Here is a 20,896-nt window from a genome sequence, read left to right as displayed (position 1 = left end):
ATATTTTTAACATAAATATTTTATATTTATGAAAATAATATTTATAAATTTATCAATTTATCAATTTAATATATTTTATCATTTTTCGTTCAATTTAATAATTGTATTTTAACATAATGATTATAAAATAGATAAAATAGGATAAAGTTTAAATTTTTCATTTTATAAAATATTATTTAATATATATATATATATATTAATGTATAATAATAATTCATTGCTAATTACGAAATTATTCAAAATATTTACATAAATGTTTAAAAATTAAAATATTACTAAAATATGTTCAACATATTTGTTAGATTTTTTAAAATATAATTTATAAATATATGTTTTATATTTAAAATGAAAAGATATCATGATTAAATTAGTTACAAAGATTTTATATAATTAGTTTTTATGAAATACTTGTTAATTTTTATACATGTATTATATAGTTTCCTAATGTTAATCTGTCTTAGCAATGTATTATATTTTATTTTTGAACATAAACATTTTATACTTATGAAAATAAAATATATAAATTTATCAATGTGATACAATTTTATCATATTTAGCTCAATATAATAATTTATTTTAATATGATTGATTATATTTATATGACAGATAAAAATAGGATAGAATTTTTATTTTTTATTTTATAGATGATAACTGAATATATTAATGTATAATAATAATTCAAAACTAATTGTGAAGTTAGTGAAAATATTTAAATTTAATTTTTGAAGATTAAAATGTTGAAAAGATATCAAAAGATATTATCATTAAATTAGTTCAAAGATTTTATATATTATCAGTTTTAATAATATACATTTAATCAAATTTATAAATGATGATCTAAATTAAAAATCGTACAAGAAAGAAGTCATGACTTCTATTTTAATAGATAATATTCTTTATAAAATTATAAAATTATAAAATTATAAAATTATAAAATTATAAAATTATAAATTATAAAATTATAAAATTATAAAATTATAAAATTATAAAATTATAAAATTATAAATTATAAAATTATAAAATTATAAAATTATAAAATTATAAAATTATAAATTATAAAATTATAAAATTATAAAATTATAAAATTATAAAATTATAAAATTATAAAATTATAAAATTATAAAATTATAAAATTATAAAATTATAAAATTATAAAATTATAAAATTATAAAATTATAAAATTATATAATTATAAAATATATCATATAATTTTATTTTATTTTGTTGTATGATGAAATTATAAATAATATTAATTTCTAATGATAGTATATTTCTAATCATGAAATTATTTATTGCATTATTTTATTAAAAGTATTTACCACTTTTAATAGTATAAATATTTGTTAAAAGATTGCTACAATACTATGTATGAGTAATTACGATATTTCTTTAACAATATGAACTAAGAAAGTCAGGTTCTGTTAGAATAATAAGTTACAGAATGCAATGATCAAGAATTAAAAACATTTGTATGTTTGTATTTTTGTTAGAATAAACAACTACAAAATGAGTATGATTTACAAATATTATATGTACACAGATCTATCATGTTAGACATTAGGATTTTGTTAAAATGGTTCAGTTACATATGTCTCTTCGGTCTGTTTTTATTTGGTGGAACAAAAAATAAGTTTAATATATTGTTAGGATTTGGTTATTCAAATACAGAAAAAATAATGTAATCAACTTTTTTAAACAAAAAGAATCTATTTTAAAATATCATACTTATGATTTCTATTTTAAATTTAATATATTGTTAGGATTTGGTTATTCAAATACATAAAAAGACAATATAATTAACTTTCTAGGAAAAAACGTATTTTAAAACCAAGTGGTCTTGGCCTAGTGGTAAAGGGGTTCCGGCTAGAGCTTCCGCCCTGGGTTTGATTCCACTTGGTCACCCGGAGCGTCTTAAGTGGTAAGAAAACGCGGATTTTGCGGGCTTCGTGGTGATTAGTCATTGGACCTAGAAAGTCTTTGGGATCACACCACGGTTATCAAAAAAAAAAGTATTTTAAAATATCGAAGTGAAATTTTGACTTATATTTTTAAAAGAATAGATGTACGGTAAAGAACAAGGGATGATGCAACCCTCTTTAAAAATAGAATAAAAAAATATTTAGATTAACTGATCTTATTTGTAGTGATTCAGATGTTTAGACGTCTTTGATTCATAGCCATTGCTTTGGAAAGATCTTTAATGAATCTCGTCGGCCAAGAAATGAGTGGTGCACATCTTTAAGGTCTAAGGACGTTCACATAGGTTGTTCATTCGTTAGCTGTTTCATTGCCATACGACATCTTCTTTGCAAAGCTTTATTTGATTGGGCCATACTCTGTAGAAAATATAGCTTGGTCCAAATGAAAAAGGTTATATACTACAACCCAAAACGGTTTTTTCTCAGTCAAACAATATGCATAAATGGTTTTTTTGTATACATGAATCTAACATCAGTCATCATGTATCTTCGTTATTTCCTTTTTATTTTTGCAACTTATACTTATTTTCCTTATTTCAAAAATTTTATATTAGAACTAACAAATAAATAAATAGAAACGAGTGATGTATCCACGCAAAAAGATGATTATATATATCCAAGATTCATCCCCTCTTGTGGTATGGATGTTGTCCGTATGGACAATGACTCATATGGATTGACTCAACATACTTTATAATATTGATAACATATAGAAAATTTTACATTAAGAGACACATTCTCACTTTTCTTTTTTACACGTTAAAACATTTTTTTACATGATGCACATTTTCTAGGTATGCTTTGTCTTTTATACCTCTAACCAAACTGGAACTACAAATTCTTTCATTTTTCCTAATTAACCGATAGAACGTAACTGTCCAACTAACAGAGAAATAAAAAAATGTTAACGGTTTATTATCCATGTGCGTTAATTTCTTTCCTATTTTGAGTTTTAAATTTTAAAATCACTTTCCCAATTCCATGAACTCTAATTGCGATTGACTCTCACCCTCTTCTTACGGTCAAAGAACATGAAGAAATTGGAAGCGAAGAAGATTGTTTGATTTTACTCATTCACTTCCATATTTCCCTTTTGTTACACTACTCATGATCCTCATTTATTTTTCTTTGTTCGTTCTGTGTAATTTGTGAACCAAGATGAAATCAAAGTCGAAGAAGAAAAGGAAGCTTCTTTGTCAGCCTACTCCACAGCAGATCGAAATCGGTGGTCAAGTCCCCTCCTCACACTACACCTTCAGCTAAATCACTGGAACCCATCCTGCCTCACTCGCCAAAGTCGCTTACAGAGGTTTTGATTATGATTTTACTTTGTGATTCTATTTTATGATTCATGTCAGGCTTTCAAAAAACCCTGATTCTTCTTCTTCTTCTTCATTTACACAATGAGTTTGTGATTATGTTTGTATGTGTATATTAGAGATTTTACGGGTGATGTAAGCTCTTGTTTGTTGACTATATACCACTCCTCACGATTTTGAAGTGTTATATAAGAGCCTCGTAATATAATCGGTCTTCTCTGTTTACTGAACATGATATTTGTTTTGTTGATTGGATTTAGGATATGTTTCCACTAAATTAAAGCACCTGAGAAGGGACACAAGTTCACAAGCTCTAGACTTTTTGTAACTAAATCACTCCAGTGAGATGTCGTATCCACATATTAAAACAAGTATCCTGTTGCTTTGTTCTAATTATGTATATTACAGAAATTGATGAAGTTTTAAAGGCTTATTAACAATTAAGATCCTCACCATTCTAATCTAGTGACTGAATTTTTTTTTGAAAAGTTGTCCGGATCTCCAATACGTTCTAGTCAGTTCTCAAGAATCTTTAATATACTATATGGCATAATTTTTCATGTCCACATTTTTATATCCATGTATTTTTATATAATTGTTAAAATATATAAATATATATGTATGAAAATGGATCTTACAATATAGGGAAAAAATACAATTTATTGTAACAATTAAAGTATTGGGAAATTTGTAAAAGATTTTAATTGTATGTTTAATTAACACAAAACAAATGTTCTTGTAAAATAAACATATTTTAATAATATATTATTCATTAACAACTCTAAAAAACTAATTAATGATATCCAGTCTGTTGTGTCCATGTCCACATTTCTACTATATCCATAGTACATATGTCCACATTTCATTTGTCCACGACACAAAGTTTACAACAAAAAAATGGTGTTTCTGAACAAAAAAATATAAACAGTTTTGTGTTTGTGGACAAATGAATTGTGGACATATAAACTGTGGATAGAGTAGAAATGTTGACATAGACATAATAGACTGAATATCATTTAATTATTTTTTTACAGTTTATAATGAATAATATATTATTACAATATGTTTATTTTACAAGAACATTTGTTTTGTGTTAATTAAACACACAGTTAAATTATTTTACAATTTATTCAAAATACTTTAATTGTTACAATAAATTGTATTATTTCTCTATATTGTAAGATCTATTTTCATACATATATATTTTATATATTTTAACAATTATATAAAAATACATGGATATAAAAATGTAGACATGAAAAATTATGCCATATATTATATTAAAGATTCTTGAGAACTGACTATAGCGTATTGGAGATCCAGACAACTTTTCAAAAAAAATTCAGTCACTAGATTAAAATGGTGAGGATCTTAATTGTTAATAAGCCTTTAAAACTCCATCAATTTTTGTAATATACATAATTTAAACAAAGCAACACAATATATGTTTTAATATGTGGATACGACATCTCACCGGAGTGATTTACTTACAAAAGGTCTAGAGCTTGTGAACTTGTGTCCGTTCTCAGGTGCTTTAATTTAGTGGAAACATATCCTAAATCAAATCAACAAAACAAATATCATAACATGTTCAGTAAAAGAGAGGACCGATTATATTACGAGGCTCTTATATAACACTTTAAAATCGTGAGGAATGGTATATAATAGTCAACAAACAAAAGCTTACATCACCCGTAAAATCTCTAATATACACATACAAATATAATCACAAAATCATTGTGTAAATGAAGAAGAAGAAGAAGAAGAAGAATCATAAAATAGAATCACCAAGTAAAATCATAATCAAGACCTTTGTAAACGACTTCGGCGAGTGAGGCATGATGGATTCCAGTGATTTAGCTGAAGGTGTAGGTGAGGAGGGGACTTGGCCACCGATTTCGATCTGTTGTGGAGTAGGCTGACGAAGAAGCTTTCTTTACTTCTTCGATTTCGTCTTGGTTCACAAATTACACTGAATGAACAAAGAAAAATAAATGAGGATCGTGACTCGTGTATATCAAAAGAAATAAATGGAAGTAAATAAGCAAAATCAAACAATCTTTTTTGTCTCCAATTTTTTCATGTTCTTCGACTGTAAGGAGAGAATGAAAGTCAATCGTAATTAAGATTCATGGAATTGGGAAAGTGATTTTAAAAATTAAAACTCAAGATAGGAGAGAGATTAAAGCACATAGATGATAAGTCGTTGAATATTTTCTTATTTTTCCTGCTAATTAGACAGTTATATTTTATCGTTTAATTAGAAAAAAGGAAAAAATGTGTAGTTGCAGCTTGGTTAGGGGTATAAAAGACAAAGTATACTTAGAAATTGTGCATCATGCAAAAAGTGTTTTAATGTGTAAAATAAATGCGAAAATGTGTCTCTTAATGTAATTTTTTCTTATAACAATGGTGAATGGTTTTCCAAAGTTTTTATAGAATTGGGTAGAAACATTTAGAACGGTTGATAAAGATATAGATAGCGTGAAGGATCTCAGCCGAGGAAAAGACAAAAGAGATAAAAAGAGGAAAGGGACAGATGAGGTGGTCATGATATTAAAAATCTAATTGAGCAAGGGGTCACTAAAGTACAAAGAAATTATAAATAAAAGCTGTTTTCCATTGATGTTGACCCCTAAACCCTAGTGCTTCCAAATATCCTTTATGCTTTTTTTTGGCAGGAAACACTTTTATTTGAAAATCACACGTATTTCCGTATATATTTTTGGTAGGAAACACTTTTATTTGAAAACCATAAATATTTTCGTGAATTTTAGTGATATAAGTATCACGGAAAATTCAAGGATCTATAACTATTTAAATATGTTGATCAAATTAGGGGAAAATACACGTTTTAAACTACCATATCAAAATATAACAATTTAAATCAATTAAATTAAAAGAAATTATTTTCGTATAGGTCTAAACCCGAGGTAGTAAAATTTTCCGAGATAAGAAGCCCTATATATACCAAAATACTGTAAAACCTCAGTAATCACATAAAGTTCTAAAAATAGAAAAGTACATTAGTGTTTTTTTTTTTTGAACAAGTACATTAGTATTTTCTTCTCAACAAGTACATTAGTAACTAAAGAAGAAAATAAAGAAATACAAAACTATTAGCACTTAGCAACAAAAAAATGATGAAGAAAACTAGGTTCGGACATTTTAACGTGGATCCAAAAATCCAAACCGAAACCGATCCAAAAATATTCGACTCAAAATCGAACCGAAAATTTACAAATATCTTTAGATTTAAGTTTATTTTATCCAAAAAATCAAAACCGAAAAAAACCGATCTGAAAAAATCCGAATCCGAAAAGAACCGATCCAAATAGATCTAATCCGGTAATACCCGATTTGTACCCGATTTAAAAATATGTATATTCAAAATTATGCTATTATGTATATATATGATTTAGTTGAAATATCTTTTTATTATTTTATAACATTTTAAGTAATATGAAGTTTTTAAAATTTAGAGTTTAAAATGTTTTAATTTAATTACTACTAGTTTAATTTAAGTTATTTTGTAAAATTTTAGATATATATATATATATATATATGATAAATATTAACTAAATATAGTATGTTTTCAGATTTTAAATATCTAAATCCGATCCGGATTTGATATAAACACGAAAATTACGGATATTTTACAAGTATTAGAATTATAGATCGATCTGGAACCGATCCGAAAATAATAGATATATATATATATAGGTTTATATTTTCAGGACTCAAAAGATCCAGACCCCGATTCGAACCCGAGGATCCGGAAGCCAGTGCCTAAAAAACAAAGACAAAAGGACAGAGTCGTAATCCCACTTGTTGAAAATGTCAAGGAAACGGATCCCGTTCCAACGTAACGTGCCTTCCTGGGGGCGTCTTTGATACCACTCTCAACTATTATTCTTCAATTGTTTTTTATTTTATAAAAAAGAAAAAAATAGATTTAAATTGAATTTTCTTAAGGCCCACAAAAACAGTCGTCACACTCTCCACTCCTTCCCCGACGCGTTGGTATTTGCGTGCGTAGATTAACAGTACGTAGCCACGCTAATGCTAAACTACGCAGATATTCTTATCCCACCACCTCTTTAAGCACCGTGTTAACCATCTCATCTTTTTTTTTTCCTTCTATTTACAGATAAAAACTTAACACTCATCGAAACTCGAAACTCGTTTTTAGTCTCTGCCAGATTTCCCTTCTCGGCTAAACTTCTAATCCTTAATCGCGAGGGAAGATTCGATCTGGGCTTTCGTGTACTGTTTTGTCTGGGTATTAAAAGGAAACGCCTTTTGTTACTTTTTCCATGGCTGGGAGCGATCAAGTTAACCTTATCGAGAGCAAGGTGAGTGAGAGAGAGAGAGACCTTTTGATCTCTTGATTTGGTTGTTTTGATGGGGTCTCTTTAGCTTTGTGTTCGTTCGTTGATTGCTTTTGTGTTCAAAGTTAGAACCTTTGGTGTCTGACGTTTGATTGATATTCAAAGCTTAAGGCTTTTTTATTTTACCGTTTGTGGTGATGAAACGTGTCGGTTGCTTGGCTTTATTTGGTTTTTTAGTTTTCAACTGATTATCTATCCCTTTTGATTTGACCCACTTGTTGATTGAAAAAAAAGATCGACTTTTGGTAGTTCTGAAAGAATATATAGATGCAACTCAAGGGTTGAAACTGTTTAATCTGCCAAGTGTTGGAATCATACCAAATCAGCTTTGCTTCTACTTTTGTGGCATCTGATTGTTTGCTTAGGTAACGAGACTTATAGAGGAAGATTTTGTTTCTCTTGTAGGCTTTGTTGGTTTGTGAATTGCTCCCTCTTTTTTTGCTATCACCTTATGGACCTGTTGATGGTGTTTGTTGAGAGATCTGTTAGAGAACTTTTCTGACTTACCATTTGTCTGTGTTTTTTTTATTTTTTTTTGCTGCAGACAGTGGTTCCTCTCAATACATGGGTTTTGATATCCAACTTCAAGCTAGCCTACAACCTCCTCCGCCGCCCTGATGGAACATTCAACCGCCACCTCGCTGAGTTTCTAGACCGTAAGGTCCCTGCAAACGCCAATCCCGTCAACGGTGTCTTCTCATTCGATGTCATCATGGATCGCCAGACCAATCTCCTTAGCCGAGTGTACAGACCCGCTTACGCTGGCGGCGACCCGCCGAGTTTCACCGATCTTCAGAAGCCGGTTGATGGTGAAGTGGTGCCTGTTATCGTCTTCTTCCACGGTGGAAGCTTTGTGCATTCTTCTGCCAACAGTGCTATCTACGATACTCTTTGCCGCAGGCTTGTTGGTCTGTGCGGTTCCGTTGTCGTCTCTGTGAACTATCGACGTGCACCGGAGAATCGTTACCCTTGCGCTTATGATGATGGATGGACTGCTCTCAACTGGGTCAACTCTAGATCTTGGCTTCAAAGCAAGAAAGACTCGAAGGTTCATATCTTCTTGGCGGGTGATAGCTCTGGGGGTAACATAGCACATAACGTCGCGGTGAGAGCGGTTGAGTCAGGGATTGATGTTCTTGGGAACATTTTGCTTAACCCTATGTTTGGAGGAACGGAGAGAACGGAGTCTGAGACGCGTCTGGATGGGAAGTACTTTGTGACGGTCAGAGACCGTGATTGGTATTGGAGAGCGTTTCTTCCCGAGGGAGAAGAGAGAGAGCATCCAGCGTGTAGCCCGTTTGGTCCTAGGAGCAAGAGTTTAGAAGGTTTGAGTTTCCCCAAGAGTCTTGTCGTTGTGGCGGGTTTAGACTTGATTCAAGATTGGCAGCTGAAGTACGCGGAAGGGCTCAAGAGTGCGGGTCAAGAGGTGAAGCTTGTTTACTTGGAGCAAGCCACCATTGGCTTCTACTTATTGCCTAATAACAATCACTTCCATACCGTGATGGAGGAGATAGCTGCGTTTGTCAACGCGGAATGACAAAAGAAAACGCTCTCATCTCACTCACTTGTAGTCTCTTTCACTAACAAACGGGTGAAATAAGGTGAAAAGCCCGAGATTCTCGTTTTTAGAAGCTCCTTGTAGTGAGTCTTAAAGTGTGGCGTTTAACTACTACCACAACGGTTGGGTTGGCGTCTGCGTTTGTGAACCGTGCGAAGCTGGATTCTGAGAGCAAAGCAGGAAGAAGAACAGTGAAGGCGGTCATGTTTTGGGTTTTTAGCGTTGTTAGCGTTTAACTAAAACTACAGCTAAAGTTTTTTTTTCAGCTTGCGGTTGATAGTAACTCCGGTTATGTTACTATTATGATACTTTCCAGTATATATATCTTTTATCTACATAATGAACAAATATATGTTCATAGGTGGTTGTAACTTTGAGAAATGTGGTGGTGTTGTTTGCTTAATCTGCAATTGAGATAGTACTTAAGATATTGAATAAAAAAGGATGTAGTTCTAGTGATTAAACTAACTAAAATTATTAAATGTCCAGATTCACTCGCTTTGGAGGCTTTATTGGAAATCTAATCATTGACAGAAGATTTGATGTTTAAGTCTTTTGTTTTCTTCTATCAATGTAAAACCAAACTGTCTAGTGGTGGAGTAAAGCGCATTTGCATTTGGACCACCACAAGGGGAACAGAACAAAGAAGAAATTGACTCTTCGAAGGATATGCAGTATTGTTACTTTTCTCTTAAAAAAAAGGTTTTGTTTTCTTATGCGGTAGATATTTTACACAATGATGAGAACTAGTTAATAAGCTTGTGGAACCCAAAAAAAATAAATAAATCGAAAGATACAAATAAGCGAAGTCTTGTAAGTATAAACAACTGTACATGGAGTCCACATAAACAACTGAGACTGCTGGAACTGCAACACACAAAAATGACACGTTGGTTTGGTAAAGATGCTTCAATCATCTTGAAAAGGAAAACAGCATTATTATGAAGAATGTGGTTGTAGTTGGCTTTGATATAAATATACATCAGCATGTCCTTTTTATTTTAATAGCTCAATTTATGAATCACCATGTCTTCACATACTTCAAGTATTCACAAAATGTCACTGGTATTACACAGGATGTGATGGACATGGACAACTGGTTTGTGTTTTTATGAAAGCTATAATATGATCACTGGTAAGTGGAACTTAAGAAAGTACACACGACTCTTTTCAATAAAAGTTGAAATTTGTATAGCTTAATACCTTGGATATGAAACAAACAATTTTATTAGATTTTCTGAAGACCAACTACATGTTCTGAGAGAGTAGTAGAAGAACCACAGATATGAAAAGGAAAAGGTTTACAACATATAGTTGTTCAAGCAAACTACATAGAGAGTTTCTGAGTAAACAACTCATAAGATGCTCAAACGGTTTAGAAGTTAAACAACTGAAAAATAGAAAACTCGAATGCGATAATGTTGTCTGAGAGAGTTAAAAAGAGGGCAGTACCATCTTCAAGCGTTCACTTAATAGCAGCGGCATAGGCAACAGAAGCAGCCATGAAGAGAGTAGTAATAGATGACACAAGTGTCCAAAAGCTCTTCTTGTCATGTGCATCTTTCACCGAATGCTTCATCGTCTCTATTTCCTTCTTCATTTCCTCAACCATGCTCTCTTTGTTCTTGAAAGCTTTCTTGATCGCTTCTACCTCCACCGAGTACGAATCCACTCTCTTTTCTCCTCTTTTCTGCTCGCCTTTTTTGTTGTCTTGTCCACATACTAGAGAGGACACAGTCTTTAGCATTGTTAGACCACGTTTGGCATTTGTTCCAGCAGATTCTAGCTCAGTTTTTAACACACCCATATCTTTTTTGAGCTCCACGAGATCCTTTTGGAGGATACCCTTTTCCTTTCTCAACGACTCAGAACGGTTCTCCAGTTCCTTCTTCTCTTTAATCAATCTCCCTCGCTCAGCCTTGATCTTCTCAAGCTCTTTACCAGACGCTTGAATCGTTTTCTCTAGCTCTGCAACCTTTTCCTTAAGAGCCAACCCACTCTTCTTCTCCTCGTCAAGAGCCTTCCCGGCGTTGTTTCTATCGACCTTAACCAAGTCCAGAGCATCCTTAAGCTGGCTAACATTGCAGCTAAACTTCTCACTAGTCTTGATCTGATCATTATAATCATTCCGCAGTTGCACCACAACACGCTTTTGCTCATCCGCTAGTTTACTCATCTCATCAAACTTAGCTTCCTGCTTACTAATATGCTCCAAAAGATCAACCTTCTCGCGCGCAATTTGGTCCGCCAGTTTCTCCTTCTCAGAAGCTTGCACCAGAGCCATCTCCATCTGTTTCTTGATCGAAACATTCTCCACCAGTAAACCCTCAAGCTCAGAAACCTTGATAGATTTCTCTTTCGCCAGCGCAATGATCCTCTCCTCCTTTGCTTTTGCTTCCTCCCTAACCTCGTCAAGACTCTTCTCCAACCCTACAACCTGATCACGTAAACCCTTCTCTTCCCTTGTCAAACTCTCCACCTTTCTCTCCAACTTCACCATCATTTCCTTCTGGTCACGGTTAACCATCTCCACCTCCATCTTCTCCATCGAAAGCCCCTTCATCTCTCTCTTAACCTCATCTACTTCCCTAACCTTCTCCTCTAGAGTCTTCTCCAAGTCACTCCTCTCCTTGTTAACCCTCTCAACCAACTCCTCCCTCTCCTTCACCATCCTACACTTCTCAGATTCCATCTTAACCACACTCTCCTTCAACCTATTCACCTCCTCACTCTTCAAATCAAACCCACTCTTAACCCTATCCCTCTCCTCACAAACCCTACTCAACTCCTCCCTCTCTTTCTCCAACTCACGCACCATATCATCAGCCTCTCTTTTCAAAACCCTAATCTCACTCTTCTCCTTAACCAACCCATCTACAACACCAAACATCTCCTTCAACCGACACTCCACAATCCCAACGAACAGATCCATCTCGAGCCTCAGCAAGAAACTCTCGTCCCCCGAGCCGCGAAGCTCCTCCGTCAGCTGAGTCCTCTCCGCGCCGGAGCGAGCAAGCTCGGCCTCCAGCGACTCCTTCGCGTGGAAGAGCGTCTCGATCTGCTGCCTCTTCTCCACGGCCTGCTTGAGGAGAATCGCGTTGAGGGACTTCAGGTTCTGGAACTTCTCCTCCGACGAGTCGTGGTCCTCCTCCATCGAGAACTGACGGCTGAGCTCCGCGGCGGCGGGCTTCTGGTAAGCCGCCTGGCTCTGCGACTGTTGTTGCTGCTCATTGGAAGCTCCGTTGGAGTTACGAGACGAAGCCTTCTTCTTCGCCATTTTTCAGCAAAAGAAAATTAAGTGGCGGCTAGGGCTTTTTTTTTAGGGTTTATGGTGCAGCTTTTAATGGCGAAGAGAGTGAGAGAAAGAGACGAGACTAGAGACGGAGTTTGGGGGTAAATCTCGCAAGATTCAAATGTTGGGGCCCAATTTCAGTATTTTTGAAAAAAAAAGGTTTTTGAAATTTTGTTATGTGATTAGATGTCTTGTTTACATGTATCTATATATAGTGGAACTAACATTTGATACGTTTCATTACAGTTGTTTAAAAATAGATTATATCAATAATTTAGAGTTTTGGAAAATTTTAATTAATATATATATTATATTATTATTTAAACAGTTGTTAGCTAAAATTGGATACGTTTTCACTAAAAGTTAACATATGAAATTGTTTTACAAAAAAAAAACAAACATATGAAATAACCACTGTAGAGGACATAATTGCAATTAATCAAATTTGGACACATATCACTAATCTATTAATTTTGTATATAATTAGGTAACAAACTGATTTTTAATATCTTATTCAAATGCATACATATTAATGAATTTAAATATTATTGTTTGAACAGCTGTTTGCTAAAACTGAATACGTTTCACTAAAAATGAACATATGAAATAAACACTGTTTCGTAAAGAAATAATTACAATTAATCAAATTTGGACACATATCACCAATTGATTAAATTCTGACATATATAGGTAACAAATACTAATATAGTGGAACTAACATTTGATACGTTTCAAATCATGATAATGACATAATTAAAGCTGTTTAAATATAGATTATATTATTATTAATAATCTATTTGATGTCAATTTTTAATAATTTAGTTTAATATTAGTATTTAAACAGTTGTTATCTAAAACTGAATACATTTCACTAAAAAGAAACATATGAAATAAGTACTCATATAAAAATATATAATTATAAGTTATTAAGTTTGGACACATATCCCTAATTGATTATGTTTTGACATTCTTAGGTAACAAACTGATTTTTAGTAGGTGTAATATCTCATTCTATATACTAAATTTAAATATTAAGAGTTAAACAGTTGTTGACTAAAACTGAATAGGTTTTACCAAAAGGAACACACTTCTAGTTTTGTAAAAGACATAATTTAAATTAGTCAATTTTAGACACATATCACTACTAAATTTTTACATATCACCGATTTTTGCTATATGTTAATATATTACTAGATTATGACATATTTTTTCAAAAGACGGATATATTTATGTTTTATTCTTTAGAAATTTAATTTTCATATTTGTGTTACGTAAGAATGATATATACATTTTGTTTTATTTTAAAATAAAAAAAATAATAGTTGGACTAAAACTATATCAATAGGTCATGTCTCAAAATTAATAAAAAATTATATATACATATTAAAAATATATATATATATATATATATATTACTAGAGACAAAAAATGTTAAAAATCATCTCTCTCATTTGATTCTTGAATGCAAACAATATGTACCACACTAATGCTATAAATATTTACACCGTTTTGATTTACTTCTTATTGACATAAGTTTTATCCCATTTCTTAAACTTTTTTCTTTTGACAACATCTCATATCCTAAACTTTAAATGTATACACCGCAATATATATATATATATATATATATATATATGATAATATAACATATATGTGCTTACATTGAGTTAAGCTTTTTTTTTTGAACAAACTACTTCATTAGATTAAATAAAACAGAGTCACTCTCCAAGGAGAGGCATTACAAAAGAGTGAAGAGCAGATTTAGCTAAGGAATCCGCAATAACATTTCCCGCACGGGGGATAAAAGAAAAGGAGATAGACTCGAATCTGCGACTCAGGACTCTAATATCAAATAAGATGCTCTGGAGCTCCAGAGTAGATGACGAAGAGTTGAGGAGATTAACGAGGGTCTTCGAATTAGAGAACAGAGTCAACTGAAGGAAGCCATTATCGACTGCATCAAGAAGAGCAGCCTTTACCGCGAGTGTTTCTACCACAAGGGGAGAGGCGACATGAGAGCGGTTTGAAGATTGGTGCATCACAGTAGCACCTAGATGATCAGAAATAACCCAACCCTGACCACTAATTCTGGAACGAGGATCCCACGCTCCATCAGTGTAGCAAACGAAACCTGCATTATTCAAAGGCAAAACACTCAAAACAGTTCTAGCACATGGTTTCAGAGGCGGCGCTAAGCGGAGGCCACTGTTTGCATTTCCCAGTTCCGGGCATCCTGGATCACTTTGGTAACTAACTCAGTTGCACTCCAGGCTTTATCCTCAAAAATGAGCTTGTTCCTATTCTTCCACAGGTGCCAGTAGACCCAGGGGTAGATAGGCGTGGAAGCTAGCCCTGTAGGTGGAAGATTGATCATCTTCGTATTGCTTATCAGCAGCTCACTGAGGGACGAGATGGACAGTGCTGAGGCTTGAGAAGGGCTGGGATATTATCCAGACTTGGATCGCGAAGGGGCACTGGATGAAAAGGTGGAGCGGTGTTTCCAGTAGGCTGCATCTTTTGCAACGGGCATCCGCTTGTATACCACGAGTCAGCAACATCGATCCCACTGGTAAGGCTCCACTCCTGGCTTTCCAGAGAAAAGTTTGAATTTTTGGTGCAGTGTTGATGTTCGAGATGCATTTCTTCCATGGGAACTCCTCATTATTAGGTGGATGGCCTTGCAAACGAGATATGGCGTAGCCGGATTTAGTGGAGTATTTTCCTGATTTCTCATGCAACCACACCAGTTCATCACGTTTGTTGAGGGAGCTAGGAATGATTTGCAGGATAAGATCCTCATATTGAGGCAGATGTTGTCGAACTGCCTGTAAGTTCCATTCATTTGACTGACCCAGGATGAGATCAGAGACCCTGAGTTCCTGATTTTCTCTGGTAGGAGGACCCATCGGCCTCGTCGGGGTCTGCGGAGATAGCCACGGATCCCTCCAGACATTAACCGTCTCGCCGTTTCCAATACTCCACCCTAAGCCAGCTATCAGAAGATCTCTACCCCACAAAATGCCCCGCCAGCCATGTGAGGCAGAGTTCGGGCTCGAGCAGTCAAGCAAAGAGGAGTCCGAGAAGTATTTGCCCCTGAGGGTCTGTCCTAACAAGGAATCCGGTTCCTCTAAAAGTCGCCATGCTATCTTAGCCAACAGAGCTTGGTTGAAGCATTCAACATCTCTAAACCCAAAGCGTAAGAGTCGACCAAGCTACCCAACAAATCTTCCTCACACTTGGTTTCGCATCCCACCAGAAGCGGGTGAGGATAGATTGAATTTGCTTACATAAGGAGGCTGGTAATCTGAAGCATGACATTGCATAGGATGGTATCGCCGTCAGAACAGATTTCAGCAACACTTGCTTTCCAGCGCGCGATAGGTACCGGGAGGACCAGCTGATTGCTCGCTGGCGGATCCGGTCGATGATGTTATTGAAGATATCGCGCTTCTTCCGACCGAAATGTTCCGGTAATCCAAGGTATTTTCCAATCCCTCCCTCTTTATCAATACCAAGAGAGAGCTTAACCCGGTCTTTCGCAACCCCCGGAGTCTTGGAGGAAAACGTGATGGCAGATTTACTCGGACTGATGCACTGCCCAGAGGCTTTCTCATACTGAGCAAGGAGGGATAAAAGGTTAGCACAACTCGCACTGTCCGATCTAGTGAAAAACATCGTGTCATCCGCAAACAGGAGATGATTGATCGGAGGACAGTTGCGAGCCACCTTAATTCCCGGAATCTGACCTGCTTCTTGTGCTTTCGTACACATTCCCAACAGGACTTCAGTACAAAGGATGAAGAGGTAGGGTGAGAGGGGGTCTCCTTGACGGAGTCCTCTCGAGGGGAGCACCCTTCCTTGCGGTCCATCATTGATCAGGAAAGAGTATGAAACGGAAGTCACACAGGTCATGATCCAAGAGATCCACTTCTCATGGAAACCCAATCTCTGAAGAACCATCTCCAGGAAGGACCACTCAATACGATTGTATGCCTTACTCATGTCCGTCTTTACCGCCATAGAGCAACGAACCTTGGCTTGTGAGGTGCGGAGATAGTGGAGAATCTCATGAGTAATCAACACGTTGTCTCCGATTGCTCTCTTCGGGACAAAGGCAGATTGGTGTGGAGATATAATCCGAGGCAGTAAAGGCTGTAGACGGTTCGTGAGGATTTTCGCAATGATTTTGTAATGTGTAGTGCACAGTGCTATAGGCCGAAAATCTGACACTTTCCGAGGGCAAGTGACCTTAGGAATAAGACGAATGTGAGTCTCGTTCTGTCTCTGGTGAAGCTGCCCTGTTTCGAAGAACTCACAGATGTCTCGATATATGTCTTCCCCAATGATGTCCCAGTAGGAATGATAAAACCCAGCAGAGAACCCGTCGAGACCAGGCGCCTTATCCGCATGGAACATTGAGTTAAGCTTAAGCAATGACAATTGGTAAGGTATATGGTTGAAGTTGTTTGGTGTCTAATTCAGTCTAAGCAAACTAGTCCTGATCAAATTATGATAGCTATCTAAGTGCTCATCCAGTGGCGGAACTAGCCAAAGTGTTTACAGGACCCAGTTTAAGCAGGGCCGTGCCTGAATAGAGGCTGATAAAACATATGCTCCAGGGCCGGAGAAGATAATTATTTTAAAGGGCCAATAATTACAAAAATCTTATATAGTTTAACCGGTTGCATCATTGTCCCAGAGAGTATACATAACTGGTTTTGATAGTCCACAACTTCATTTTTTAGAATTTTTACAGCTTTTTTAAAGAAATGGGCCAAAAAAAAATTTATGCTTCAGGGCTATTATATCTGAGGCACGGTTCTGAGGTTAAGAGTCAAGATATATAACATAGGTCACTAAGCTTATTTATTATATTTTCTCAGTATTCTCTGTAAAAGCACAAGTAAAATTTTTTTTCCCTAATTTCGCATGGATCATATGACCCACTTCACAATGAACTACCTCCGCCACAATGCACACCCATATGTTCATGTGATGCAACATTGAAAAAACCATATGTCAGTTAATACTCTAAAGCAAACCATATCAAGCAAGAGGTAGCATAAATACGATCAAAAGCTTGATATACAATCTTGAATAAATTCATGTCTATTACAGAATTTTGTTAATTGAGTGGAGCAATCTTGACTTTGTGCTGCAGTAGCCATGAGTATATAGTAACTCTATGCTACGGATCGGCTACTGATAAAACTGTGGCCAACTATAGTAGTTGCAGATTTAATGATATTTCTTTCCAACATATAAAGAACGACTCGAATTAGTAAATTTTATAACCCACAACCACTAAAATAAATACTAAACAGATCCTTAAGCTTAACAAGCCCAAAATTTAAGTGGTAGCCCATTAAACGAACAATAATTGGGAACAAGCCTACGACACATAAAAAATGACCCGACGAACTCCCAAACTTCTACTCTAAGCATTTAGTACGTTCAAATACTCCACCACTATTCTCGTATGTTGATTTTTATACTAAAAATCAAGATCAAAAATTACATTGAAATCTAACAAAATAATTGAAAAGAAAATAACAACAAAATGACATTAGATGTCAAAACGGAGAACATTATCATGGTTCTTTTTATAAGGCTTAGTTTGTATTAATGCGGAAAGAGATATTACCCCAAAATAGAGTATACTCTGACAAAGTTTGAATACAAGAATTTAATGGAAATTAAAAACTAAAAAGAACAACCACAAAAAAAAACTGATATCACTAAATACGTCACACAAAAAAAAAAGACAGCAACCACATAAGAGAAAATGCCGATAAGGACCTCTGCCCCACCCTCAGGGCCGGCCCAGAGGGAAAGCCATCCAAGCCATCGATTAGGGCATCCAATTTAAAGGGGCATATTTTCTATAAATTTTTGTTACTATATAGATAAAAATAATTTTATAAGATTTTTTAATTGAAACTATAGTTATTGGACATTTTTAGTTATGATATTTTGAATGCATAATTCAAATACTGAAAAATTCTTTAAAATGATATTCATTCGAACATAAATAGTGGTATTTTACTTATGGAATTAATATTCTACAAGAATCAATGTCACAATAGATTAGAAAACCTACTATAATATTTTTTTGTTAAAGAATGAATGTTATATGACAATATAAATTATTTAGTGGGCATTTTTACTTATGATATTTTGAAGGCATTTTTACTTATGATATTTTGAAGGCATAATTCAAATACTGAAAATTTCTTTAAAGTGATATTCATTCGAACATAATTAGTGGTATTTTATTTATGAAATTATTATTCTACAAGAATCAATGTCAAAATAGATTAGATCGCCTACTATAATATTTGTTTTTTAAAGAATTATTGTTATATGAAAAATATAAATTATTTAGTGTGCATTTTAGAATATAAGAATATCGATCATCACATATAAAAAAATTTTAAAAGGTAAAAATAGTTATTAGTAGTATAACATGTTATTTAAGAGATTACCTAAATAGATTTTGTTATCGATCAAAACTGTTATAAGAATTGACTATATTTATTTAATGAATGCTTTTACATGAAAAAATGCAAAAAAGTATATTTTAATGTTTTATATTTACTGTTTTAGTTCAAAATTTTAAATTACTTTTATATTAGTTTTTTTATAATTTCAATACAAAATATTAAAAGGCATAGTTTTAAAATTGGATTAGGGCATTGTTAAATGTTAGACCGGCACTGCCCACCCTTCAGCCTAAACAAGTCAGGCCGTGGGCATCTCAGACTCCAGAGACGAGCCGAGCGTAACCAAGAAGGACCACAACGAGCCACATAAGAAACACAGTATATATGTGATCCCGTGGGCCGTGACCCGTGTAATGCTCTCTGCAACCACAATACATTATCATGGTTTATGTACATTTAGGGTACTGGATATCTTTTTTTTTTTGTAAACTAAGGGTACTGGATATCTACTATAGTAAAAGACTAAAAGTATGTGCACAAAAAAAAGGGTACTGGATATCTACTATAGTAAAAGTATGGGATAAAAATTTGTTGTTACTCTAATTCCCACCATTATTATTGAACATGTGGAAAAAGAAAACATACGTTACATTCATTCTCACTAGGAATAATCATTGATGTTTTATTTTCCTTGACTTTTGGAGTCTCGGTAAGACACTAGCATCATAGGTCAGAACACGGAGCTAATATCCAGAAAATTTTTATCCTCCCCGTTTCATACAAATATTAGAATTTTCGATCCATTTCGATCCGTAAGATTTTAAGTATATTGGTAACTTCGAATATTCATGGCTATTTCAGTTATTCGTGAATATTCTGCTCTGTTTCGTAAATTATTAATAATTATCATATAATAAAAATTAAAAATAATATACAATTACCAAACAAAAAAAAGATTTTCTTTTAAAAATTTCAATAACTAAAATAAATATTTTAATAAATAAAAATATTATAAATTTACATAAAATATAATAAGTATATAATTTGTATATATATAATAACTATATAATTTGTATATATATAACGAATCAGGTATTCATTTCTATAAATTTTAGTATTTTTGATTTGTTTCGCCTCTTACAAATATTGCATATTAATATTTGTTTTGATTCGCAAAGTTACAGATATTCAGATTTTTCAACGAATCGACAAAATTTACGGATAATTAAATTTGGTTAGTCCTAATCAAATCCATATATTAAATTCGAGTGGATATCATGTTTATTAAACTCCTATCAGTACTTTGTCCAATCATAGTTTTTGAACGGATAATTAACCTTGCTGGTCAGTAACTTTGGAGCTGTTGTTGTGGCTCAGTTCAATAAGGGGATAAGTAAAAGAAGATAGTTTACTCTTTTTTCTTTTGTCAACAAGAAGATAGTTTACTCTATTTTAAAATGTCACAAACCATATCATATTCCTTGATTATTTCAATACTCTGAATTATTTAAACCAAATTTCAAATACCCATATGTTTTTTAAAACATAAAATATCAGGTAACTAACTAATCTAGTGGCTTCGTTGAATTATTTGACTAGTTAGGTTTTGTTTTTAGTGCGTACGTTAGATCTGTCCACTAACTACAAAAATCACATGATCGTTAGAACACTTTACTAGCCACTGGTCTTCAAACTTCTCTTTCTCCAATACAAATAGTTTCCATCACTTAATTTCGATCTAGAAATAGGGATAGAGCCATAGATAAATCACCAAGAATTTTTTTTTATCGCGAATAAAGTTCAATGAGCTTTAATGCGGGGACCCAAAACGTGGGTTGGAGGGAGCTAGCCAAATCTCTTTGGCAACGTGTCTTTCTTGATACTCACATAGTCACATCTATCATTTTGTCATCG

General features: G+C 33.7%; 3 protein-coding genes across 3 annotated transcripts; 1 reads left to right on the top strand and 2 right to left on the bottom strand.

Moving 5' to 3' along the window:
* The first annotated feature begins 7,421 nt into the window (after window positions 1-7,421).
* On the top strand, window positions 7,422-9,628 carry LOC108855506 (gibberellin receptor GID1C). Its single transcript, XM_018629352.2, has 2 exons — window positions 7,422-7,653; window positions 8,234-9,628. The coding sequence occupies exons 1-2, from the start codon at window positions 7,615-7,617 to the stop codon at window positions 9,224-9,226; spliced, it is 1,032 nt and encodes a 343-aa protein (XP_018484854.1). The 5' UTR covers window positions 7,422-7,614; the 3' UTR covers window positions 9,227-9,628.
* Window positions 9,629-10,456: 828 nt separating this feature from the next.
* Window positions 10,457-12,679, bottom strand: LOC108848266 (protein CROWDED NUCLEI 3). Its single transcript, XM_018621586.2, has one exon. The coding sequence runs from the start codon at window positions 12,522-12,524 to the stop codon at window positions 10,713-10,715; it is 1,812 nt and encodes a 603-aa protein (XP_018477088.1). The 5' UTR covers window positions 12,525-12,679; the 3' UTR covers window positions 10,457-10,712.
* Window positions 12,680-14,257: 1,578 nt separating this feature from the next.
* Window positions 14,258-16,955, bottom strand: LOC108850255 (uncharacterized). Its single transcript, XM_057007960.1, has 3 exons — window positions 15,925-16,955; window positions 15,082-15,722; window positions 14,258-14,670 (listed from the first exon to the last, which is right to left on the bottom strand). The coding sequence occupies exons 1-3, from the start codon at window positions 16,953-16,955 to the stop codon at window positions 14,258-14,260; spliced, it is 2,085 nt and encodes a 694-aa protein (XP_056863940.1).
* Between the last annotated feature and the right edge of the window lie 3,941 nt (window positions 16,956-20,896).

Source organism: Raphanus sativus, chromosome 4 (assembly GCF_000801105.2).
Source record: "Raphanus sativus cultivar WK10039 chromosome 4, ASM80110v3, whole genome shotgun sequence".
Classification (NCBI taxonomy): Eukaryota; Viridiplantae; Streptophyta; class Magnoliopsida; order Brassicales; family Brassicaceae; genus Raphanus; species Raphanus sativus.
Note: the sequence above shows the minus strand (reverse complement) of the source record. Positions and strands in the feature narration are given on the sequence as shown.

Excerpts from the sequence above, each read along its gene's own strand:
- LOC108848266 (XM_018621586.2), bottom strand. The coding sequence starts at position 12,524 with ATGGCGAAGAAGAAGGCTTCGTCTCGTAACTCCAACGGAGCTTCCAAT.
- LOC108850255 (XM_057007960.1), bottom strand. The coding sequence starts at position 16,955 with ATGTTCCATGCGGATAAGGCGCCTGGTCTCGACGGGTTCTCTGCTGGG. Across the intron at positions 15,723-15,924 it reads GCAATCAGCTGGTCCTCCCG|AGATGTTGAATGCTTCAACC; the intron begins GTACCTATCGCG and ends CTTTGGGTTTAG. Across the intron at positions 14,671-15,081 it reads ATCGATGTTGCTGACTCGTG|GTTTCGTTTGCTACACTGAT; the intron begins GTATACAAGCGG and ends TGAATAATGCAG.
- LOC108855506 (XM_018629352.2), top strand. The coding sequence starts at position 7,615 with ATGGCTGGGAGCGATCAAGTTAACCTTATCGAGAGCAAG. Across the intron at positions 7,654-8,233 it reads TTAACCTTATCGAGAGCAAG|ACAGTGGTTCCTCTCAATAC; the intron begins GTGAGTGAGAGA and ends TTTTTGCTGCAG.